The sequence below is a fragment of the Suricata suricatta genome, chromosome 2, assembly GCF_006229205.1.
Source record: "Suricata suricatta isolate VVHF042 chromosome 2, meerkat_22Aug2017_6uvM2_HiC, whole genome shotgun sequence".
NCBI lineage: Eukaryota > Metazoa > Chordata > Mammalia > Carnivora > Herpestidae > Suricata > Suricata suricatta.
In genome coordinates, this window is record NC_043701.1 from 14,470,313 (window position 1) to 14,490,705 (window position 20,393).

A 20,393-nucleotide genomic window follows, 5' to 3' on the forward strand; every position below is an offset into this window, starting at 1 on the left:
GGAGAACACGGAACTCCTCCAGGGGGCTCCTAACACTCGCGTCATTCGCCACTCGGGCCGGCTTAGAAAAAACTCCACCAGAGCCCCAGATCATTTTTAGTTTCTCTTCTTTCGGAAGAAGCCTCGCCGCGCTCAGCTGGGGAACGTCGCCCTCGCGGAGCCAAGAACCCAGCGAAGGGGTCGAAAGGTTGCGGAAGTCGGCGGCAGATCCGCACGCGCGGTTCGCTTTCTGTCCCTTCGGCTGCCTTCAGTCCCCCAGCGGGGATCGGGCCGGTGAGTTCCGGCCTCCAGACGCGGGGCCGAGCTGGAAAGCGAAACCTCTGGGTTCAGCTAACGGCGGCGAGGAGCGCGCGCTCGCCGGGCCCGGGCGCGCCCAGCGCAGCACCGCCTGCTCCCGCCCCCGCCCCCGGGGCTCCTATAAGTTTCGATTCTCCGCGGAGCCGCGTCCCGCGCCGCGGCCGGCCAGCGCCCCGCGCCATGGCGGACCCGGAGGTGTGCTGCTTCATCACCAAGGTCCTGTGCGCCCACGGGGGCCGCATGGCCCTGGACGCGCTGCTCGAAAAGATCGCGCTCTCCGAGGCGCAGCTCCGCGAAGTGTTGGAGGCGGCCGGACCCGACCGCTTCGTCGTGTTGGAGACCGGCGACAAGGCCAGGGTCACCGGCTTCGTGGTGGCCACCACCCGAGCCCGGGTGTGCCGTCGCAAGTACTGCCAGAGACCGTGCGAAGACCTGCACCTCTGCAAGCTCAACCTGCTGGGCCGGTGCCGCTATTCGCAGTCGGAGCGGTGAGTGCACGGAGGGGAAGGGGCGGCTTCCCCGGGCCCGGGTCTGGGAGCACCGTCGGGGGCGGCTGCCCCGCGACGGGCGCGGACCTCGTACCCGACCGCCTCTGCCTCCAGAGTCCCGCCTCTCTGCTCCCCCGGGAGAGCCCCTGGCTCCGCCCGGACTTCTGCTGGCCGCGGTGCCCCTCCGTCCAGCGCCTCCAGATCTTTCCTGGAAGGTGGCCGACCAGTTTTCTCCCCGGGGAAGACTGCGCTTACCTCCCCACCCCCACCTCCCATAGGGACATAGTCTTTCTGGGCGAGCCTCGCTCTACAGCTTTTGGAGGCAGGTTTGGGAACGAAGGACCCCGCCCCCCCCCCCCGTCTGGAATCCTGATGAGTCTTTCCCTCGGTGCGATCTTCGTCCCTCGGCGTGTTGCGCCCTCCGGGCCGGGATCCGTCTCTGCCTCAGCGAGCTGGCCCTCCGCTTGGCCGTCGGGTCCTTGCCGCCTCCGTGCCCCTCATTGTCCCCTTTCGAATCTCGCAAGCTCGTACGCACCAGCTGCCCCGAACGGGCCTCCTCTGGGTTACCCGATGTCGTAGTGTCCTCTCCCAGCGCGCCTGCGCCAAATCTCCCTGGTGGCCCAAACTGGTGAGCGCCCACTCTTGGGACCACTTTGAAATAGTGCCGCTTATCTCTCAGGCAGCTGCTTCTGGGGTTCCCCCTTGTGAGGTTTTCCGGCCTCCTACATACAGTGCGCCCCGCGGTTTGGGTTGAGCCTTGTGCCCTGCCTTCCCAGTCTCTCCCTGAGAGAGCTCCCTCGCTGGGCTTCAGCTCTCACGTCTCCAAAGATGGCTTCCATTTTGTACATGGGCAGCCCCTGCCTCCCTGCTTCTGGGTTCTTCCTCTCATGGGTACCCGAATATGCTGTCAATCAGTCACTGTCCTCTTTCCTCCGGGGCAGCGTCTCTGACACCGCCCCCAACCCCTTCCTCACCGTTCACCACACCGTAGTCACCGAGCCTTTTTCTTGAGAGAAAGGCCCCTTCCCGCCCAGTTCCATCCCATTCCATTTCTGACTGAATGTTCGATTAGTGAAGGATTCTCTCCGACCACAGGCTCTCTCCCGGTGTTTTGTGTCCCTGTGCACCTCTGCTCAGTTTTTCTTGAGCTACGACTTCTCAACACTTGGCTCCTCAAAAACTTTTAAGTGATTTCTTGGTGTCCAAAATGGTGGCCATCAGTCTTTTGATCTTGTACTTTTTTAGGGAATAAACCTTGAGATTAGTCACCCTCAGTGTTTGTGTAGTAAAAGCATGCAAAAGACGGGTGTTTTAAATGGATGAGGTAGATGAGATGATGTTTTTTTAAAAGTTTGTTTAGGACAGAATGGTAAAAAAAATTTTTTAAAAGTGCTGAATGTGCTCCCTTATTAAAAAAAACATTATTGAATATGTTGTGAGGCCCCCAGCTGAAAGAATGTTTCTAAGTTTAGGTAAATTATGAATGACTATAGAGGGAGTCCTCTTAGTCACAGTAATCCAGGAAATCTGGGAGGAGGAAAGGAGGGCAGAGGGTAGAAGATAGAAAGGAAAGGAACGTTCTAGCACTGTACTGAATAATGAGGAGTTGTGAGGCCATGTAACCTTTTTTTTTTTTTTTGGGTGCTTTTCTGTTTTGTTACTAAAAATTCTTCACCTAGCATTGGCTTTTAGTTTTAAATACATAGTTCTCTTCTAATTCTTTACTCTGGATATTTTCAAAATACACTAAAGTACAGAAAAGAGAATAATGAACTGCCATATGCCCATCATTTCATTCAACAGTTTTTAAAATAAGGCCACTCTTATTTCATTTATTAACCCCTCTCCATCTCTGTCCCCAACTCCAACATGTTAGGTGTCTCTTAAATTCTTTAGTATCTAAAGGATAAGGGCTCTATTTTATTCATATTACCTCCGTAAAATTATAATTTTTTACAGTTACAATTTTAATGTACCTTAATATCTAGTTGGCATTCAAATTTCCCTGGTTGTTTTATTTTTTTATGCTGTAAATCCTCATTTTTATTTTATTTTTCTTGATAGTTTATTGTCAAATTGGTTTCCATACAACACCCAGTGCTCTTCCCCACAAGTGCCCTGCTCCATCGCCACCACCTCTTTCCCCCCCTCCCCCTCCCCCTTCAACCCTCAGTTCGTTTTCAGCATTCAGTAGTCTCTCAAGTTTTGCGTCCCTCTCTCTCCCCAACTCTCTTTCCCTCTTCCCCTCCCCCTGTCCTCCATTAGGTTTCTCCTGTTCTCCTGTTAGACCTATGAGTGCAAACATGTGGTATCTGTCCTTCTCCGCCTGGCTTATTTCGCTTAGCATGACACCCGCCAGGTCCATCCACTTGGCTACAACTGGCCATATTTCATTCTTTCTCATTGCCATGTAGTACTCCATTGTGTATATACACCACATCTTCTTGATCCATTCATCCCTGATTGTCTTAAAATAGGATTTGCATTTTCAGGAAAAAACCTGTAGAGACAATTCATAATTGTTTAAATATGCTGCATATTTAATATATTTAGAAACTTTCAATTTCTTACACACAGTTTATTTAGAAACTTTATTGGGTTTTGTTTTTTTTTTTTAGAAACTTTAGTTTTTTTGTTTTATGAATATTATTCTGGTATTTGTGGTGTGTGTGTGTGTGGTTTGAAACATCAAAACAATCAAACTCATCAGTTTAAACTCATTAGTGAAGCGATGAATTCTTACTACATTTATTGTCTATCTGTATTTAAAAATTTTTTTTTCATCACTTTTCAATAGGAAAATTACAAATTTTGAATCCATTAGAGTGTATTATGTCCTCTTAATAGGGCTCTTGGGAGAATTTTTTTTGACTTAAAACTTAGAAAATATGTTTTTCCCCAAGTATGTCTTAAAAATATTCCCCCCTTCTTAGAAAAGGCATTAAGTCTTCTAAAACTTGACATGTGGGAGTTAAAGACTTTCTTTGAGGATTACAGGTTAATGGGATCTGTTGACCAATTGATACTCATTGAATTTAACCATTACTGTTCTCCACCTGAGGACAGTTTGCCTTTTGCTGGACTTAGCAAATTTCCTTTATATTTCTTTATATAAAAAACTTTTTTTTTTCCTAGATAGGATTTCTCCTAGCCTGTAGTTCTAATCTTTCTCTTACACTTCTTTTAGCAATACATGTGAGTCAACAGGGCAGGCTTCAGTTTTGGGTATTTGTTTTGGTGCATCAGTTTGGATTTTTCTATTTTGCTTTGCTGAAATATATTGCTCGCCTGTGGAGGTCTAATCCCAGTTCTGATGCAAACAATAACTACCATTTGTTGAACAAAAAGCTATGTATCAAGCACTGTTAAGCACTTTAGAGACGGTATCCAAGAGACTCTTTACTATAGCTCCTGAGATAGGTATTGTAAATCTCATCCTAATATAAAAGAACTCTGGCCCCAACATCTAGAGATTTCCTGAAGGGTGCAGAGCAGCTAGCTGGCAGAGTTCTTGTGGAACCCAGATCCTTCTGCATGGTTTCCTAGCTAGCCACTTCTGTTGTGAAGTAGTTGCTTGAAGTACGACCTTTCATTAATTCAGGTTTTTCGGTTTTTGGTTTTTTGTTTTTCAAGCCTGACTGTTTAACTGTGTAAAGCAGGCTGTCTGAGCGTTTTCAACTAGATTTGCGGTTTTTGCCAATGTGGGTGTTTCCTCTGGGCTCTTTTCCTGTTTGTATGCCTTTCCCGTTTGGTTAATTGTAACTTTGGGTGGGGTGGGTAGTAGATGAGAAGAGGTTTAATTGACTATTTAATAAATTGAAAAAAAACGCCCAAATTGCAAAGAATAATATGACAAGCATCAGAGGGTATATATACTCTGAATATGTAACATAACAAAAGCTCTATAAAAGAAAGTAGGGGCGCCTGGGTGGCTCAGTTGGTTAAGTGTCTGACTTAGGCTCAGGTCATGATCTCACGGTTTGTGGGTTCAAACCCCACACCAGGCTCTGTGTTGACAGCTCAGAGCCTGGAGCCTGCTTTGGATTCTGTGTCTCCCTCTCTCTCTGCCCCTCTCCCGCTCTCTTTCTGTCTCAAAATTGAATAAACATTAAAAAATTAAAAAAAAAGGAAGTACAATATATAAGATTATGACTTGCCTCTCAGAATAATGTTTACGTTTTTCATTTTTGGTATTTTTTTTTAAGTAAAATAAAAAGCAAACGGGCCTAAAACTACTTTCTATTTCCTAGTCTCATTTCCTTAAGTCCCCAGAAGCAACATCAGTTAGGATCATAGTGTGTGTTCTGTCTCTCCAGGCTTTTATAATTTCCTCCTATATGTAATTTTATCCATGCACAAAATATAATATTCTTTTGTGTTTTTTAACGATTTTATTTTATTTGGGACGCCTGGGTGGTCAGTCGGTTGAGCGTCTGGCATTGGCGCAGGTCATGATCTCACAGTTCGTAGGTTCAAGCCCCGCGTCGAGCTCTGTGCTGATAGCTAGCTCAGAGCTTGGAGCCTGCTTCGGATTCTGTGTCTCCCTTTCTGACCTTCCCCTGCTCGTGCTGTCTCTCTCTCTGTGTCTCAAAAATAAATAAAAAACATCAAAAAAATTTAAAAAGGGATTTTATTTTATTTATTAGAAACATTTTTAAAAATGTTTATTTATTTTTGAAAGAGAGACAGAGCATGAGTGGGGGGAGGGGCAGAAAAGGAGGGAGACACAGAATCTGAAGCAGCCTCCAGGCTCTGAGCTGTCAGCACAAAGCCTGATGGGGGTCTCGAACTTACTGGCCCTTGAGATCATAACCTGAGCTGAAATCGGATGCTTAGCTGACTGAGTCACCCAGGTTCTCCTAAATATTTTATTTTTAAGTAATCTCTACATGTAACATGAGGCTCAAACTTACAGCCCCAAAATCGGTTGACTGAGTTAGCCAGGTGCCCCATGTTTTATGTATTTAGAATTTTTACTCTGTGTTATGTTTTGGGAATCTATTTATTTTGATACATAAGGATCCAATTTATTCATTTTAACAGTTGTATAGTATTTCTTATGATTTATAGCACAGTTCAGTACCTCCTGCTCCAATAATAGGCATCTGGGATATTTCCAGGTTTTTTGCTGTAACAAACCATGCTGTCAAGAATATACATGTCTCTGGTGCTTCTCTAGAGTAGGTCATTACGAAGTGGAGTTGCTGGGTTGAATGGTTGCAGTTTCAACTTTTCCAGATTCTGACTCATATTTTCATGTTTGAGAGTCCCGGTGTCCCTATGTTATGGCCAGCTGGCACTTGGCATTATTAGACTTTTTACATTTATGCCAATTAGAAGGGCATAAACTGGTTTATCTTATTGTTTAATTTTAAAGGAATTTTCTCTTTGAAATTTTTAGTATGTGATATTTAAGTCTTACAAAAGTATATGAAGAGTACAATGAGTTATCTGTGCACCCATGAATCACATTCAGAAATACAGTATTACCGTTCTCCCTCCCCCGAGTTCTCTCTCTTGATCATCTCCCCCATCTTAGACATGATAACTAGAGATGAATAAACGGTTCTTTTTTTCTCTTCAGCTTTATGGAGGTAGCATGGGCTAATAAACATTGTTCATACTTAAGGTATTACAATGTGGTATTTTGTTTTTATTTTTGTTTTTAAGTAATCTGTATACCCAAGTGAGGCTTGAACACCTGACCCCAAGATCAAGTCCCATTCTCCCAACTGAGCTAGCTAGGCACCACCCCACAACATGATATTTTGATATACGTATACATTGTGAAATAATTCTGTCAGTCAGGCCAACTAACCTGTCTCCTCATCAGTTTGCCGTCTTTTTTTGATGATGAAAACACTTACGATCACCTTTCTTAGCAAACTTTGAGTATACAATATTATTATTATATATAGCCACTATGGTGTACCCTAGAGCTCCAGAATTTGTTCATCTTCTAACTGAAAATTTGTGTCCCTTGACCGGTATCCCCCCACTCCCCACTACAGTCCCTTGCAACCACCATTCTGCCTTGTGTGGGTTGGACTCTTAAGATTCTACATATAAGAGATCATACAGTTATTTGTCTGTGTCTGGCTTATTTCACTTAGCCTAATGTCTTTTAGGTATATCCATGTTGGTGCAAGTGGTAGGATTTCCTTCGTTTGAATCATGCATGTTCCTCAGCACAGCTATGTGTCTACGTCTGTATCTGTCTGCCGCATTGTCTTTATCCATTCACCTGTTGGACATTTAGGTTGTTGCCATATCTTGGCTATTGTAAATAATGCCACCCTGAACATTGTGGTGCGGGTATCTCTTTGAGATACTGATTTCATTTTTGGATATGTATCTAGAAGTGGGATTGCTGATTATACGGTAGTTCCGTTTTTAACTTTCTGAAGAATCTCTGTACTTTCTATAGTGGCTGTACCAATTTGCAATCATACTGTTACTGCTCTGCATTTGATTTTTATTTTTCCTATACATTTACTATTTTTAAAATATATGGTGTGTATTTCTTTTAATATTAAAAACTTTTCAAGAGAAAGAAAGAGTGATTAGGGTAAAGGGGCAGAGGGAGAGAGGGAGAGAGAGAATCTCAAGTAAGCTCCATGCTCAGCGTGGAGCCCAATGTGGGGCTTGATCCCATAACCGTGAGATCATGACCAGAGCTGAAATGAAGAGTCAGACACTCTACCAACTGAGCCACCCAGATGCCTCTAGTGTGTATTTCTGAGCAATATTTAGTATTGTTTTGCCTGTTTTCAAGCCTACAAATGATATCAATACTAGGTGTGCAAATAGTTGATTTATTTGCTGTCGTGTGCACAGCATGATTCTGAGACTCACCCCTAATGTGCAGAGCCCTGTTGATGTGTCTGTACTGTCTTGGACCTGGACAAGGTGGACTTCTGCCATGGGCGCTCTGCTTTACAACCCTAGTTCTGGCCCTCTTTTCGTTGTGTCCCTACTCACTCTTTGAGGAATCCATGAGGCCATCTAGAACCTCTAACCCCCACTTTCATTCTAGACCATGTTCTGGGCTTCTGGGACCCTGCTATTCCCGGACCCGCTGCCAGAGCCTGGATGGCTTCCTGCATGTGGCTGGCATGTCCGATGGCTCTGGCAGTGTGGAACACAGCTAGGGCGAGAAGACAGGCGTGGTAGGCCAGAGTTGGACGCCAGGGCCGACTTCCTACCTTCTCCTATATCCTATCAGAGAACTTGGTGGAGTCTGAGAATTCTCAATTGGAACTTGGCTTCCCAGGTCATTATGAAAGTATGTTATTGAGACAGGAAGATAGAGCATATTTTATTGAACCATTTCAGAGCTTGATTATTTACTTCTAAATGTTTGGGCACTTGGCGCATGGGCCTCCATTTTGCTCTGAGTCACCTGCTTTTAGTTCTTTCGAATGCAGAACTTTCTTTTGTAGCAATGTGTGCCCATTATATATCAATTTTTCTTACCATCAAAATATAGATTGTTTTTACTTTCTTGCTATTATAAACCTTGATGCATTGAATTTTATGGTATCTCTCTCCATGTGTACCAAGAGTTCCCTAGATATCAAGTAGCAGAATTTCCACGTTTATCTTTAGTTTTATGAGATGTTGCCAAATTGTCTTCCAAGAGTTTAATACCAGGTTTTACTGCCCCTGGAAGAATAGGAGTGGAGCATTCCCTTGCTTCACAGCCTTGCTGCCTGCGGGGACCAGATAAAGAGGTACAATAGCTTTATTGCGTTGTCACGCAAAGGAGGCCTCAGCAGGCCATGGCCTTCAAAACCCTGCAAGCCTTCCTGGAGGAGACATCGTCAGCCTTTTAAAATTAGTGCCAATACAAGGAATGTGAAATTGTATCTCAAGTGGTTTTAATTCTTTATGTATTTCTGGGTCTCCAGCAGCTCTAAGACCTAACGCTCAAATTTTACGTTTGTCTTACTCGGTGCCTAATTCTTAGCAGTTGTTTCTTATTTCCATCTTACTTTTTTTTTGCATCTTATTGCTCTATTTATTTTTGCTTGTAATAATCTTTATTTATTTTTTTTTTACCATTTTCAAATGTAAAGTTCACCCTTATCTTGATGAGCACTGAGTAATGTATAGAATTGCTGAATCACTGTAACGTCAACGTGAAACAAACAGAACATTGTGTATTAACCATGCTGGAATTAAAATAAAAAAAAAAGAATGACCTTCAAACTGGGGGAGGCAAGTACAGTTGAATGGCAGTAAGTACATTCACGATGTTGTACAACCATTACCGCCGCCTAGTTCCAGAACATTGTCCTCACACCACACAGAAACCTCATACCCATCTACACCTCGTCTTCCCCTCTCCTCAGCCCCTCGCAGCCTCGAATCTACCTGTCTCTGTGGATTTGCCTTTTCTGGATATTTCCTACAAATGGAATCATACAGTATTTGTCCCATTGTGTCTGCCTTCTTTCACTTTGCATGACATTTGTTACAAAGATTTGCCTTTTATGTTTGCATGTTATCTGTCATTTGTGTGGTGTATTTACTGAGAAGGAAGTTTCTGGAAGTTCCTTCTGTTACGGGTTGTGCTCTTCCCATGGAGTCTGGCGGTTAAGCTGATGGCCATAGAGACTGCTGTTTTCTGTGACATCAGGGCCTAGAGTGGTATGTGGCCCATAAGAATCATTTGGAAGTTTTTATCCTCCTTTCAGATTTGTTTCATGTTTATTTTCATTTGGTCAAATCTGACTTTCGATTTCTGCAGAAATTAAGCTTAAGAAATGTAATGACATTATAAGTGATCCTCTGAGTCTTGATAAAATGTTGAATAAGTGGCAGAAAAGCATCTGATAACAATAGATTTTCTACTTTTTCGATAGTATAGAGATGGCAGAATTAAACAGTGAACCCAAATACAGATTTGTTTTCCTTCCACAAAAGGGTTGTCATTTGCTTACCTGTCCTGACCGTATTTACTTCCAAACATGTATCTCTGATCTTTACCTACAGGCTACTCTGGAATTGGCAAGGCTCCAGGATGAGGGTGGAAAAGGACTGAAAGAATCCAGAGGGACCTGGGATTTCAGGCTCAGGGAGAAATCAGTTTAAACAGGCGGGAACAGAGGAGGTGGAGAGAATAGAGACCCGTTTCACCGTCTTTTGGGCTCTGCCACACTTGAGAAAGATTTTCATCCATTTCAGACCACTTCAGAGCATCAGGTTAACAGGTCACCTCAGGGACTAACTTCCAAACATTTTGATTCCTCACCCCTGTCGATGGAGACCATTTGGAGCATGTACTCCTGGTATATGTATAACTAATGTATAACTAATAATTTGTATATTAAATATTTACTCGCATTTTTGTCCTTTTTAAAAAAGTTTATTTTGAGAGAGAGAGTGAGTGAGCGAGCAGGGGAGGGGCAGAGAGAGGGAGAGAAAGAGAATCCCAAGAGGCTCCGCACTGTCAGTGCAGAGCCAGATGCAGGCCTTGATCTCACAAACCGTGAGGTCAAGATCTGAGCCAAAACCAGGAGTCCGACACTGAACTGACTGAGCCACCCAAGTGCTCCTCATTTTTCTCTTAAAAAAAATTTTAAAATGAACTTTATTAAGGTATGATTTATGTACAGTAAAATGTGCCCATTTAATGTATCCAGGTTGCAGAGTCTTAATAAATGGATATACACCCATGTAACCCTCGCCTGCTTCGGATTCTGTGTCTTCCTCTCTCTCTCTGAAGACCTCCCCCATTCATGCTCTGTCTCTGTCTGTCTCTCAGTAATAAATAAATGTAAAAAAAATTTATAAAAACAAAGAAATAACATATAAAGAATTGTAACATTTTTTTCCTGTACCTTGAGTTTATCGGCCTTGGGTAGCCTGTGGTGCACAGTAGGTACCCAGCTTGGAGCAATACTTTTTAGACTTTGACATAGATCTGAAGCCCTTGGGCAGGGCCTACGAAAATGCAGATTTCCCTGTCACCCATCAGAGATTCTGGTTCAGAGGGATGGGTTGGGCCCGGGGATCTGCATTTTCCCCTTCACCCTGCAGATTCTTTTGCAGGGGTCCGTGAACCACACTTTCAGAGACAGCACCGAGGGGCGTGCTCCCTGGTAGGTTGCGAAAACGAGGTTTCATGTGGCTTCAGCGTTTGAGGGCATCAAAGAGAGATGGGATGTATTTTTAAAAAGATTTTTTTTAATGTTTATTTTTGAGAGCGAACAAGCAGCGAGCGGGGAGGCACAGAGGGAGGGAGACACAGAATCCAGAGCAGGCTCCACCCAGGCTCTGAGCTCTCGGAGCAGAGCCCGATGTAGGGATATCATGACCTGAGCCGAGGTTGGACGCTCAACGGACTGAGCTCCCCAGGCGCCCAAGGGATGGATTCTTTAGTGCAGAGCGAACACAGGTTGAGAAAAGTTTGCTTTTCTCCAGGGTTAGGGTGACCTATCTGTTACTTTTCTGTGGTAGAACCACAAGATGTACAGGACGCCTGGGCATTCTTGTCCCTCCATCAACAGATGTTTATGGACCACATGCTTTGTAAGGCAAACAGTAGGCTGTTCTAGAGGCTTCTGCCCCTTCCTTTCTCCCTTCAGCATTTGATCACTCAGCAGTTTGAACCATTCAGCAGTTGATCACTCTCTCCTTCTAGTTTATGTTACTATTCGTTTTCATTTCCTAAGGGATTTCTGTTGGGAAGTACGGCGGGGAAGAAGGGCAGGGCTGTGCCGGACGAGAGCAGGCTACAGGCTCGCTTTCTACAACTGAACATTCTGGTGATACCACCACCACTTCTTAATGCTTTCCCCTTCCAGCGCTTTTTCTCAGCCCTGACGTGGACTTAGGGTGATGCTTCCCAGACGTTGCAGTACCTTGGAATCACTTGAGGAATCTTTAAAAAGTACAGATGCCCAGGGTGCCTGGGTGGCTGAGTCATTAAGCATCTGACTTCAGGTCAGGTCATGATCTCACTGTTTGTGAGCTCATGTCCTGCTTCGAGTCCCTGTCTCTCTCTCTCTCTCTCTCTCTCTCTCTCTCTCTCTCTCTCCTCTCCCACACACACACACACACACACACACTTTCTCTCTTTCTCTCTCTCTCTCTCTCTCACACACACACACACACACACACACACACACACACACACACACACTTTCTGCCCCTCCCTCACTTGCGCCCTCTGTCTTAAAATAAAATAAAATAAAATAAAATAAAGATGCCCTGCTCCTACCCCCACACATTCTGATTTAATTGGCATGGAGTATGGCTTGGGCACGGGGAGGTTGTAGAAGGCCTTCGGTGACTCTAATGGGCTACGCCAGCTTAGGGCACTGGAGACCAGGGGCACTGTCTGCGATACCAGAGAGACGATTTTGGGGAGCCTCAGTCTTGGTACGGTAGACGACATGCAGATCCTCAGCGCCTCGCCCCCGCCCCTCCGGTCCTCGGACCCGGTCCTCTCTTGTCATCCTCTGCTGCCCAGCGTCTTGCAGCCATCCAGGTGTGTCCTGTCCCCAGGCCAGGCCCGCAGCTCCTACACCTTGGGCTCCCCCCGTGGCAGCAGTACGTTGGGTTGGCCTTTTCTTCTCTGCACCTTGTGTGTTCTGGGCAGTGCAGTTGTGGTTGAAGCCGACTCATTTTTTCACCTCCATGCTTTGTCTTCCCCCACCCGGTCCTTATCCTATTCCTGCTCTTTCTGTTGGTCTACTCTGATCCCTCCCCCATTTTACTAAGACTTCCAGATTCATCTCTGGTATCATGGCAGCTTAACCTTGAACATGAGCCCAACAAACACAGCGAACAGTCTCATGGCTTTGAAATAATACTTCTTCATTAGGGCTTTTGTTGGTTGTGCGACATTTTAGTCTTTAGATCAGCCTTCTCTAGATGTTATCTTTTCACACATCCTGGTTCCTTTTTCACCTGGTTTACATCATGATGAGCTATTTCCTGTTTTCTGTGCAAATCCACTCTATCTTTGTTTTTTTTTATCAGCCCCTCCCCACAAGGTGTTGGGGAGCTGAGGGGGCTGGGCAGGGGGGAGGGGGAGGGAGGGGGGTATTTTGAGACCTGTTCCTGTCAAAGAACGAGACTCTCCCTTAGGTTGGAACATTTTTCCCGTTGGTTTGGTCGTTGAACCCAGAGCTGGCTCTGTTTACCAGCCCGCTAAGCACCAGAGCTTGGAGGTGACCGTCTGACTCAGGAACCTCCCTTAGATTCTGATCTGACGAGTCCCACTAGCAATTCTCACCTCCACCTGCACAGCAGAATCACCTGCCGCCTCCTGTCAAATTAAATCGGGCTCTGAGGGTTCGGCCTAGGTATTTCTAGACACTCCCTAGTTGAGGATGCTGCGTAGCCAAGGATGAGAGCCGCCCTGCCGCCCAGACCTCCTCTGAGGTGCGGGGGAGGATTTATTGCCAGGGTTAAAGTAACATTTTGTTCTGTGGCTGGAAGGGAAAAGTGAGAAAAGGTCATTTGTTTTTTAGCCTTTGGCCTCAGATTCCTGAAGCGGAGACAAATCTGCCTCTTTCAAGGCCATCTTTGCTCTTTTTTTTTTATAGAAGTTATCGTCTCCCACCCCAAATCTCGCTGTTTGAAGTTTATCTGCTGAATTACAGGCAGAATTGTGCCAACGCTTGCTCCCCCTCCCACCCCCAGCACTTCACCAAGGCTTGTAGGAGAGCTCCTCCCTGAGCTGGGAGGTGGGGACTCCCTGTGGCCGCGCGCCCGCCTTCTGCAGCCCCCACTGTCCTTTGGAGAAGGTCGCTGGGGCCTCTGAACTGGCAAGTGTACCTGCAGCAGCAGCAGCAGTCGCTGGGCACTTGTTACACCTGCACAGGCCTACTGAGCACCTCCTCTGGGGGTGGGGCCCAGCAACCCGTGTTCTAATAAACCTTCTAGATGATTCTCACCCTGAGAGTTTGAGACTTCAGCCTGTAGGTCTGGGGTGGGGCCTGAGAATTTGCATTTCTGACAACCTCCCAGTGATGCTAGTCTGGGGACCTCACTTTGAGAACCACCAGTTTGGAGAACCGTAAAGAGCCAGGGCAGATTTTCACACTGTTTTCCGGTATAAGCCTCCTAGTCAATTTTACGGACCTGGAGCTGGGGCCGACCCATCAGCAGAAAGTGGAAGGAAGCTTCTGCCACCTTAAATCTAAAACATGACCTCCGTCCAGCTCCCACTGTGACCGGTTCCACTGGCCTTATCTCCTTGATGCCAGTTGTAAGAAATAGTTTCTCGCGTTTCTTGTGTCCTTGTCATGCTACCTCCTTTATGTGATTTCTGTGCATTCTCTCTCCTTGCACTCCACTCTCCATTTTCCATTTAGTAATGGGAATAGCGTTTTAAATAAACCATAATGACTTTGCTTTCTTCTTTTTTTTTTTCCGTTCGGATTTGTAAAAGTTTCAATCTGTTTTTGTTTTTTCCAGATTAGGTTGTTCTTGTTGTTGTTTTGTTTTTGAGATTGGGGTTTCTTTTTTGGAGTTACCTTTTTTTATTCTCTCACTTTATTTTTTTAATAGTTTACTGTCAAATTGGTTTCCATATAACATGGAGTTACCTTTGATTTCTCATTTTATCAGCCTCAGTCTCCCAAAGTAAAAAGTAAACCGCCACCTCGTAGGCTTATTGTGGTGACTGTATTAAACAACAGATGCAGAGTTGCTGTCACTCAGTAAACGTGTAATAAACGTTGGTTTTGTCCCCTTGGGCTTACTCCCAAATAGGTGAGCATGAACTGCCTCACCCTCGAGGCTGACCAATATGCTGAAATTAGGGCAGAGAGAAAGCCTCTGAGAAGTTGGGAGAAGTCTAGGCTGGACATAGATGTTGCAGACGAAGCTGGGAGGCAGGTGAGTGTCGAGTCTAGAGGAACGAGCAGTTTGCCTGGGGGTGGAGAGGACTGAGGTGTGAGAGCCTTCATCTAGGCGGCTGCAAGGACCGCAAGGACCCGTAGCGTGCTGTGTTGGCTGGGCTCTTCCTTCTGGCAGGGGTGTCTTGGGTGAGCCCGGAAAAGCCTCCGGACTCCAGAATCATTAGGCCGCCTGCTGGCCTTGAGTTATATAGAGGAGCTGTTGATTCCGGATACCTTGGAAGTGACCCACTCCTCCTTAGCTAGGACAGGTCTGACCAAGGCCACATATCGCTGTGACGTGCAGAGGGGTTGTGTCTTTTTCAGTGACCCTTATTTAGCCATGCAAGGGGTGACATAGTCTTAGCACCTTGTTCAGGATGTCTGCGTTGGAGCTGAGAGGAAAGCAAAGATTCTAAATTCCTTTCGAGTAATTGCCAGGGGTCTTCGAGATGGAAGGCTGAACCTTCTAGCTGTGGGGTGTTTGTTTCAACTGAGGTTATTTTCAGCTCCCTACCACGAGGGTCATTAATGAAAATGGCCAGTAGAGTGAGAAGCCTTATAGTTAATGAGTCTCCCATTCATCCGGTAATGGAGGGGCTTTCTGCCTGGGCTGGGAGCTGGGCCCTCCCAGCGCACTCTTCAGATTGCCCTCTCCCATGGGGGTGGGAGGAGTAATGAGGTGAACCTCAGCCCAGCTGCAGAGGGGCTGAGGGCTGGGAGAAGTTCTCTGAACCGTAGAACCCCAAACCAGCTGAGGGAGCCCACGTCTGCCTTCTCAAGAGGCGCCAGAGACCGAGGAGGGCCCGCCTGAAGAAATGGCTGGGACAGAGACCGTCACCAGAGCCCACGCAGCTGTGCGGGACTTCTCCGTGAGGCAGTGCCTGGGGGGCTGGTTGGGTTTTAAGAACTCAGATCATAGCAGGTCATTGATTCTGTGATTTCTCTGTGGTTTTTTATTTTTTAGGAGGTTCCATAGCTAGATCTGAAGGCAATTCCAGAGAGTTTCAGAAATGCCGTACACACAGACGGCAGCATTTGAATAAGCGACTTTTTAAAGTAATCTTTACAACCAATGTGGGGCTCGAACTCACAACCCTGAGATTAAGAGTCACATGCTCAATGACTGAGCCAGGCAGGCACCCCAGCTTGTATTTTTTAAGATTTTTTAAAAGTTTACATATTTGTTTTTGAGAGAGAGAGAGAGCAGGGGAAGGGCAGAGAGAGAGAGAGAGAGAGAGAGAGAGAGAGAGAGAGAGAGAGAGAATCCCAAGCATGTTCCTGGCTAAGTGAGGAGCCCCATGTGGGGCTTGAACCCATAAACCATGAGAACATGACCTGAGCCAAAGCCAGACGCTCAACTGACTGAGCCACCCAGACGCCCCAGGTTAATTTTTAAAAATATAAAGAACAATTATAAATCTGTAGGTCAGTAACCATCCTCCACTAGGTAAACAGTTAAAGGAGATGAACAAATCGGGAGGAAGGAAAAAAAGGAGTAAGTAAGGAAATACAGGCATCAAGCCAACATTGGGGAATATTCAGCCTTGTTAATAAATAAACTGCAAATTGAAAGCATGGGTCTATTTCATCCCTACTGAAGTAGCAAAAGTGATAAAACTCCTTGTTAATGTGCTTACAAGGAAATAGACAAACCCACAGATTGCTGATATGTTTCCTGGAGAGCAGTAGATCCGAAGGAAAACATAAGCTGCTGAGAAAATTTCTGTGTCTTTTGAGGCAATCCTCCCAAAGGAGTAAATCCCAGGGAAATACTGTAGAAAATGTGCCTTTGTACAAAGGTAATTGTAGCCATGCTATTTTTATAGTGAAAATCTGGCCATTACCTAACCACCTGGTGATTTGATAATGGTTGTGCAAACAAGAAAATATTCACCTCCCCTCACATTAATAACTATTAATACCATAAATCTGAGGACTTTGGCAACACTTATTGGTAGCATATGTAAGTTAAAAAAGTGGAGTGAGTTTGTTATGTGGACACTGATAACTGTCAAATCATGTTTGTTTAATGAAAAGAACATTGCTCTCCTGGTTTTTCGATGATCTGCATCAGTGCTTCTTGGACTTTAATGTCATTAAGTTGTTTGGAGATGCTGTTGAAAGGCAGATCTTGATTCAATGTAATGGGGCGGGGCCGGAAATTCTAAATTTCTGACACACTCGCAGGCAGGCGATGGGGATGCGGCTGGTTCTCCCACTGCACTTTGAACACTGAAGATTTAAGTCTCTGCCAGTCTCAGCCGTCCAGATGGTGGCCACTAGTCATGTGTGGCTATTCACATTTAAATTAATTAAAATAAAGTAAAATAGAAAACATAGTTCCTAAGTCTCACTAGCTATGTTTTGAGTTCTCAGTGGCCATATTTGGAAAGCTCAGGTTATAGAAGAGTTTCTTCATCATGAGTGTGTTCTCTTGGGCAGTGGGACCCTAGGTCATGAGTGCCTTAGAGTGAAAGGGATTTCTGTCTCTTCTATAGAGTTGCTTGAAACCTACAGCTAAGAGCTGTGACTTTGTAGTCCCAAACCATAAAGGTATGCATTGGTGTAGAAGACATAGGAGAAATAAAGCGATGAATAATTTTGTATCATTAAAATATTTGAGAAATGGAACCTCTTTTCCCATTGACTTTTTTTTTTAGTGTGTATTGTTTATTTTTGAAAGAGAGAGGGAGAAAGAGGCAGAGAGAGCACCGAAATCAAGAGTCCAAAGGTTAACTGATGGAGTCACCTGGGCACCCTTCCCATTGACTTTTATTGTCAGTCCGTAGATTGTTTTTTTAAAGATTGTATTTTAAAGTAATTTCTGTACCCAATGTGGGGCTTGAACTCACAGCCCTGAGGTTAAGAGTTGCATATTCTACCAACTGAGCCAGCCAGGTGCCCCAAGTCCACGAATGTAGTATGTTAATTATTCTTTGTCTCTCAGTGGGCAGTCATTTCTGATAAATTGGCTTTAGTTTCTTTGCCAGTTTTTCCCTAGTAATGCATATTAGGGGAGATACTGTTTAAAGAAGTATTGCAATAATTTAAAAATAGATGTGTATAATTTGTGGGAAAAAAATACATCCCAAATGGATAAAGAAGATGTGGTATACACACACACACACACACACACACACACACACACTGGAATATTACTCAGCAATCAAAAAGAATGAAATCTTGCTATTTGCAAGATGGTGAGCTAGAGAGTATTATGTTAAGTGAATTAGTCAGAGAAAGACAAGTATCATATGACTTCACTCATATGAGGACTTTAATATACAAAACAGATGAACATAAGGGAAGGGAAGCAAAAATAATACAAAAACAGAGGTGGACAAAAACACAAGAGACTCGTACATATGGAGAACAAACAGAAGGTTACTGGCGGGGTTGTGGGGAGGAGAATGGGTAAGTGGGTAAGGGGTATTAAGGAATGTACTCCTGAAATCATCATTGCACTATATGCTAACTTGGATGTAAATTAAAAAAATAAATAAAAATTAAAACAAAGCACTCCCTATCCTCCCATCTAGGTATTTCTAGGTATTTAATCAATTAGTATTTTTATTTCTATTTATTTTTTAAGTTTATTTGTTTTGAGAGAGGGAGAACAAGCAAGGGAGGGACAGAGAGAGTGAGGGAGGAATAGAGAGGATCCCAACCATGTTCCATACTGTCAGCGTGGAGCCCGATGTGGGGCTTGAACTCATGAATGTGAGATCATGACCCGAGCTGAGATTAAGAGTCAGATGCTTAACCGATGAGCCACCCAGGCGCCCCATCAATTTATATTTTTAAAGTGTATTCTTTAGGCAGGATTGGTTACCAAAGGACGTGGGCACTGATAACTGAGAGTTCCCTGGATGATTTGTTTTTCTTTACTTCTGTGATGTGGAAACACTGATGGTTATCGTTTTCTTCCAGGAATTTGTGCAAATATTCTCACGAGGTTCTCTCAGAAGAGAACTTCAAGGTCCTGAAGACTCACGAGCTCTCTGGACTGAACAAAGAGGAGTTAGCAGTGCTCCTCGTCCAGAGTGACCCCTTTTTTATGCCTGAGGTAAGTTATGATTCCTTAGTTTAAGCTCTCAATGTTTAGGAGAATACTCTTGGCAGTGTTGTGTCACAAATCTGTTGGAAACGCACTCAAAGTTCCCACGAGGCTCTACAGATGGCAGTCAATAGGTGACTTGCTGAGTGACCCAAAGATTCCAGCAATTTCCTTCCTAAATGAAGTGATCTGAAAATGTAGTAGTAGGAATAGTTGATGCTTTACATCCAGGTAGCTTCCTGGAAGGAGATGGGCTTGGAATCGAGGTTTTGGGAGATGACAGGGTATATTGGTTGGGGGTACAGGCAACACTGTTGCAACAGAGACCTCAAAATGTAATGATTCAGATAAAATAGAATTTTCAAAACTTATTTATTTATTTGGAGAGAGAGAGGGGGAGAGAATCCCAGGCAGGTTCTGAGCTGTCAGCACAGAGCCCAAAGTGGGGCTCAAACTCATGAATTTCGAGATTAGGACCTGAGCCCAAGTTGGACACTTAACTGAATGAGCCACCTAGGTGCCTCCTAAAGGTTAGGCATTTTTTGTCTCTAAGTTCATGTGTTTCCCTGAATGGGGTGGAGAAAAGCTTATGACGAGGGGTGATTTTGAGTTGACTACTGAGCTCAAGAGAGACAGGAGTGCAAAGCACTTTATAACAAGGTTTGGGGAGCGGGATGGGGGAGGAAAATATGCCCCATTTTGTCTTCCTGCCACATGCATTCTTTCACCTGGGTACTTGGATTTGTCTCTCTCTCTCTCCGTTTCTAGGAGCCCAAGGTTTAGAGGTCTTGTCTTGAGATACTTATGGCCTCTGGCCTACAAGTCAGCCCAGCCCCCCGAGGCTACCAGCATGGGGAAAATACCTTACACGCCAACCACATTAAACGTCCCATTGATGAACAGAGGCCTCCCCCCGCCCCCCGCCTTTCCTTTCATGAGATAGAATGATGAATGAAGACTTGTTAGGACGCTTGAGAAGAAATGACTCACGGTCCGCCCTTAGTCTAGTGTTAAACTTGGAGGTTTGGAAAGGTCACTTGGTAGATCTGATCTCTGCTTCCATTCTCCAAAATCACCATGGACTTTTTTATATCAAGGCCTTGGAGAATAAGGGCAGTGGCACGTCTTTCCTTTTCTAGGGAGGAGGCCAGCAATTAAGAACCTACTAGAAGGTGCTGTTGCTGAAGGATCTCAGAGAGCCGGTTAATGAAAGCTCTATAAGGGTCCTCGTAGAGGAATTCTCTTGTCATCCTTTTATCACACAGTCTAGGGAAGTGGCACGGTCCCCTTTCCGTCTTAAGAAATCGGTACCCATGGTTAGTGGGTGGGGTGGGGAGGCTCATGGCTAATGAACTTAATTGCCATTTGCCATTCGTCAGGGCTGAGATCGGAGACGGGGATACTGCCCTGTTTCCTGGACTAGAGGTCTGGGGGGCTGGTTCCTGTCCTGGAAAACCGATGAGCGTGTTGGTGGCATGAATATGTATTTTAAAATGTTGGGCAAGAGAAGTCCCTGCAGGAGTGTTTCAGTGTGGGTGAGTAGGTACAATATTGTGATAGGGGCTCAGCAAGAAGGAATCAGCCGGAGTTCAGCTAGTCCAAGGTCAACGATGGTCCGTCTGTGTCTCTCAGAGTCCTGACTCTGCCACCACCCACTTGTGTGATCTTGGACAGGCATTTGATCCTCTGGAA

General features: G+C 45.0%; 1 protein-coding gene across 1 annotated transcript in view; it reads left to right on the forward strand.

Annotated features, from left to right (window-relative positions):
- The first annotated feature begins 388 nt into the window (after nt 1-388).
- The window catches only part of ZC3HAV1 (zinc finger CCCH-type containing, antiviral 1), a 61,575-nt gene continuing 41,570 nt past the window's right edge, over nt 389-20,393 (forward strand). The window contains exons 1-2 of the mRNA XM_029922836.1: nt 389-785; nt 18,575-18,710. Of these exons, the coding sequence (XP_029778696.1) occupies nt 478-785; nt 18,575-18,710 (444 nt within the window). The 5' untranslated portion in view covers nt 389-477. The remainder of the gene's footprint in view (nt 786-18,574; nt 18,711-20,393) is intronic.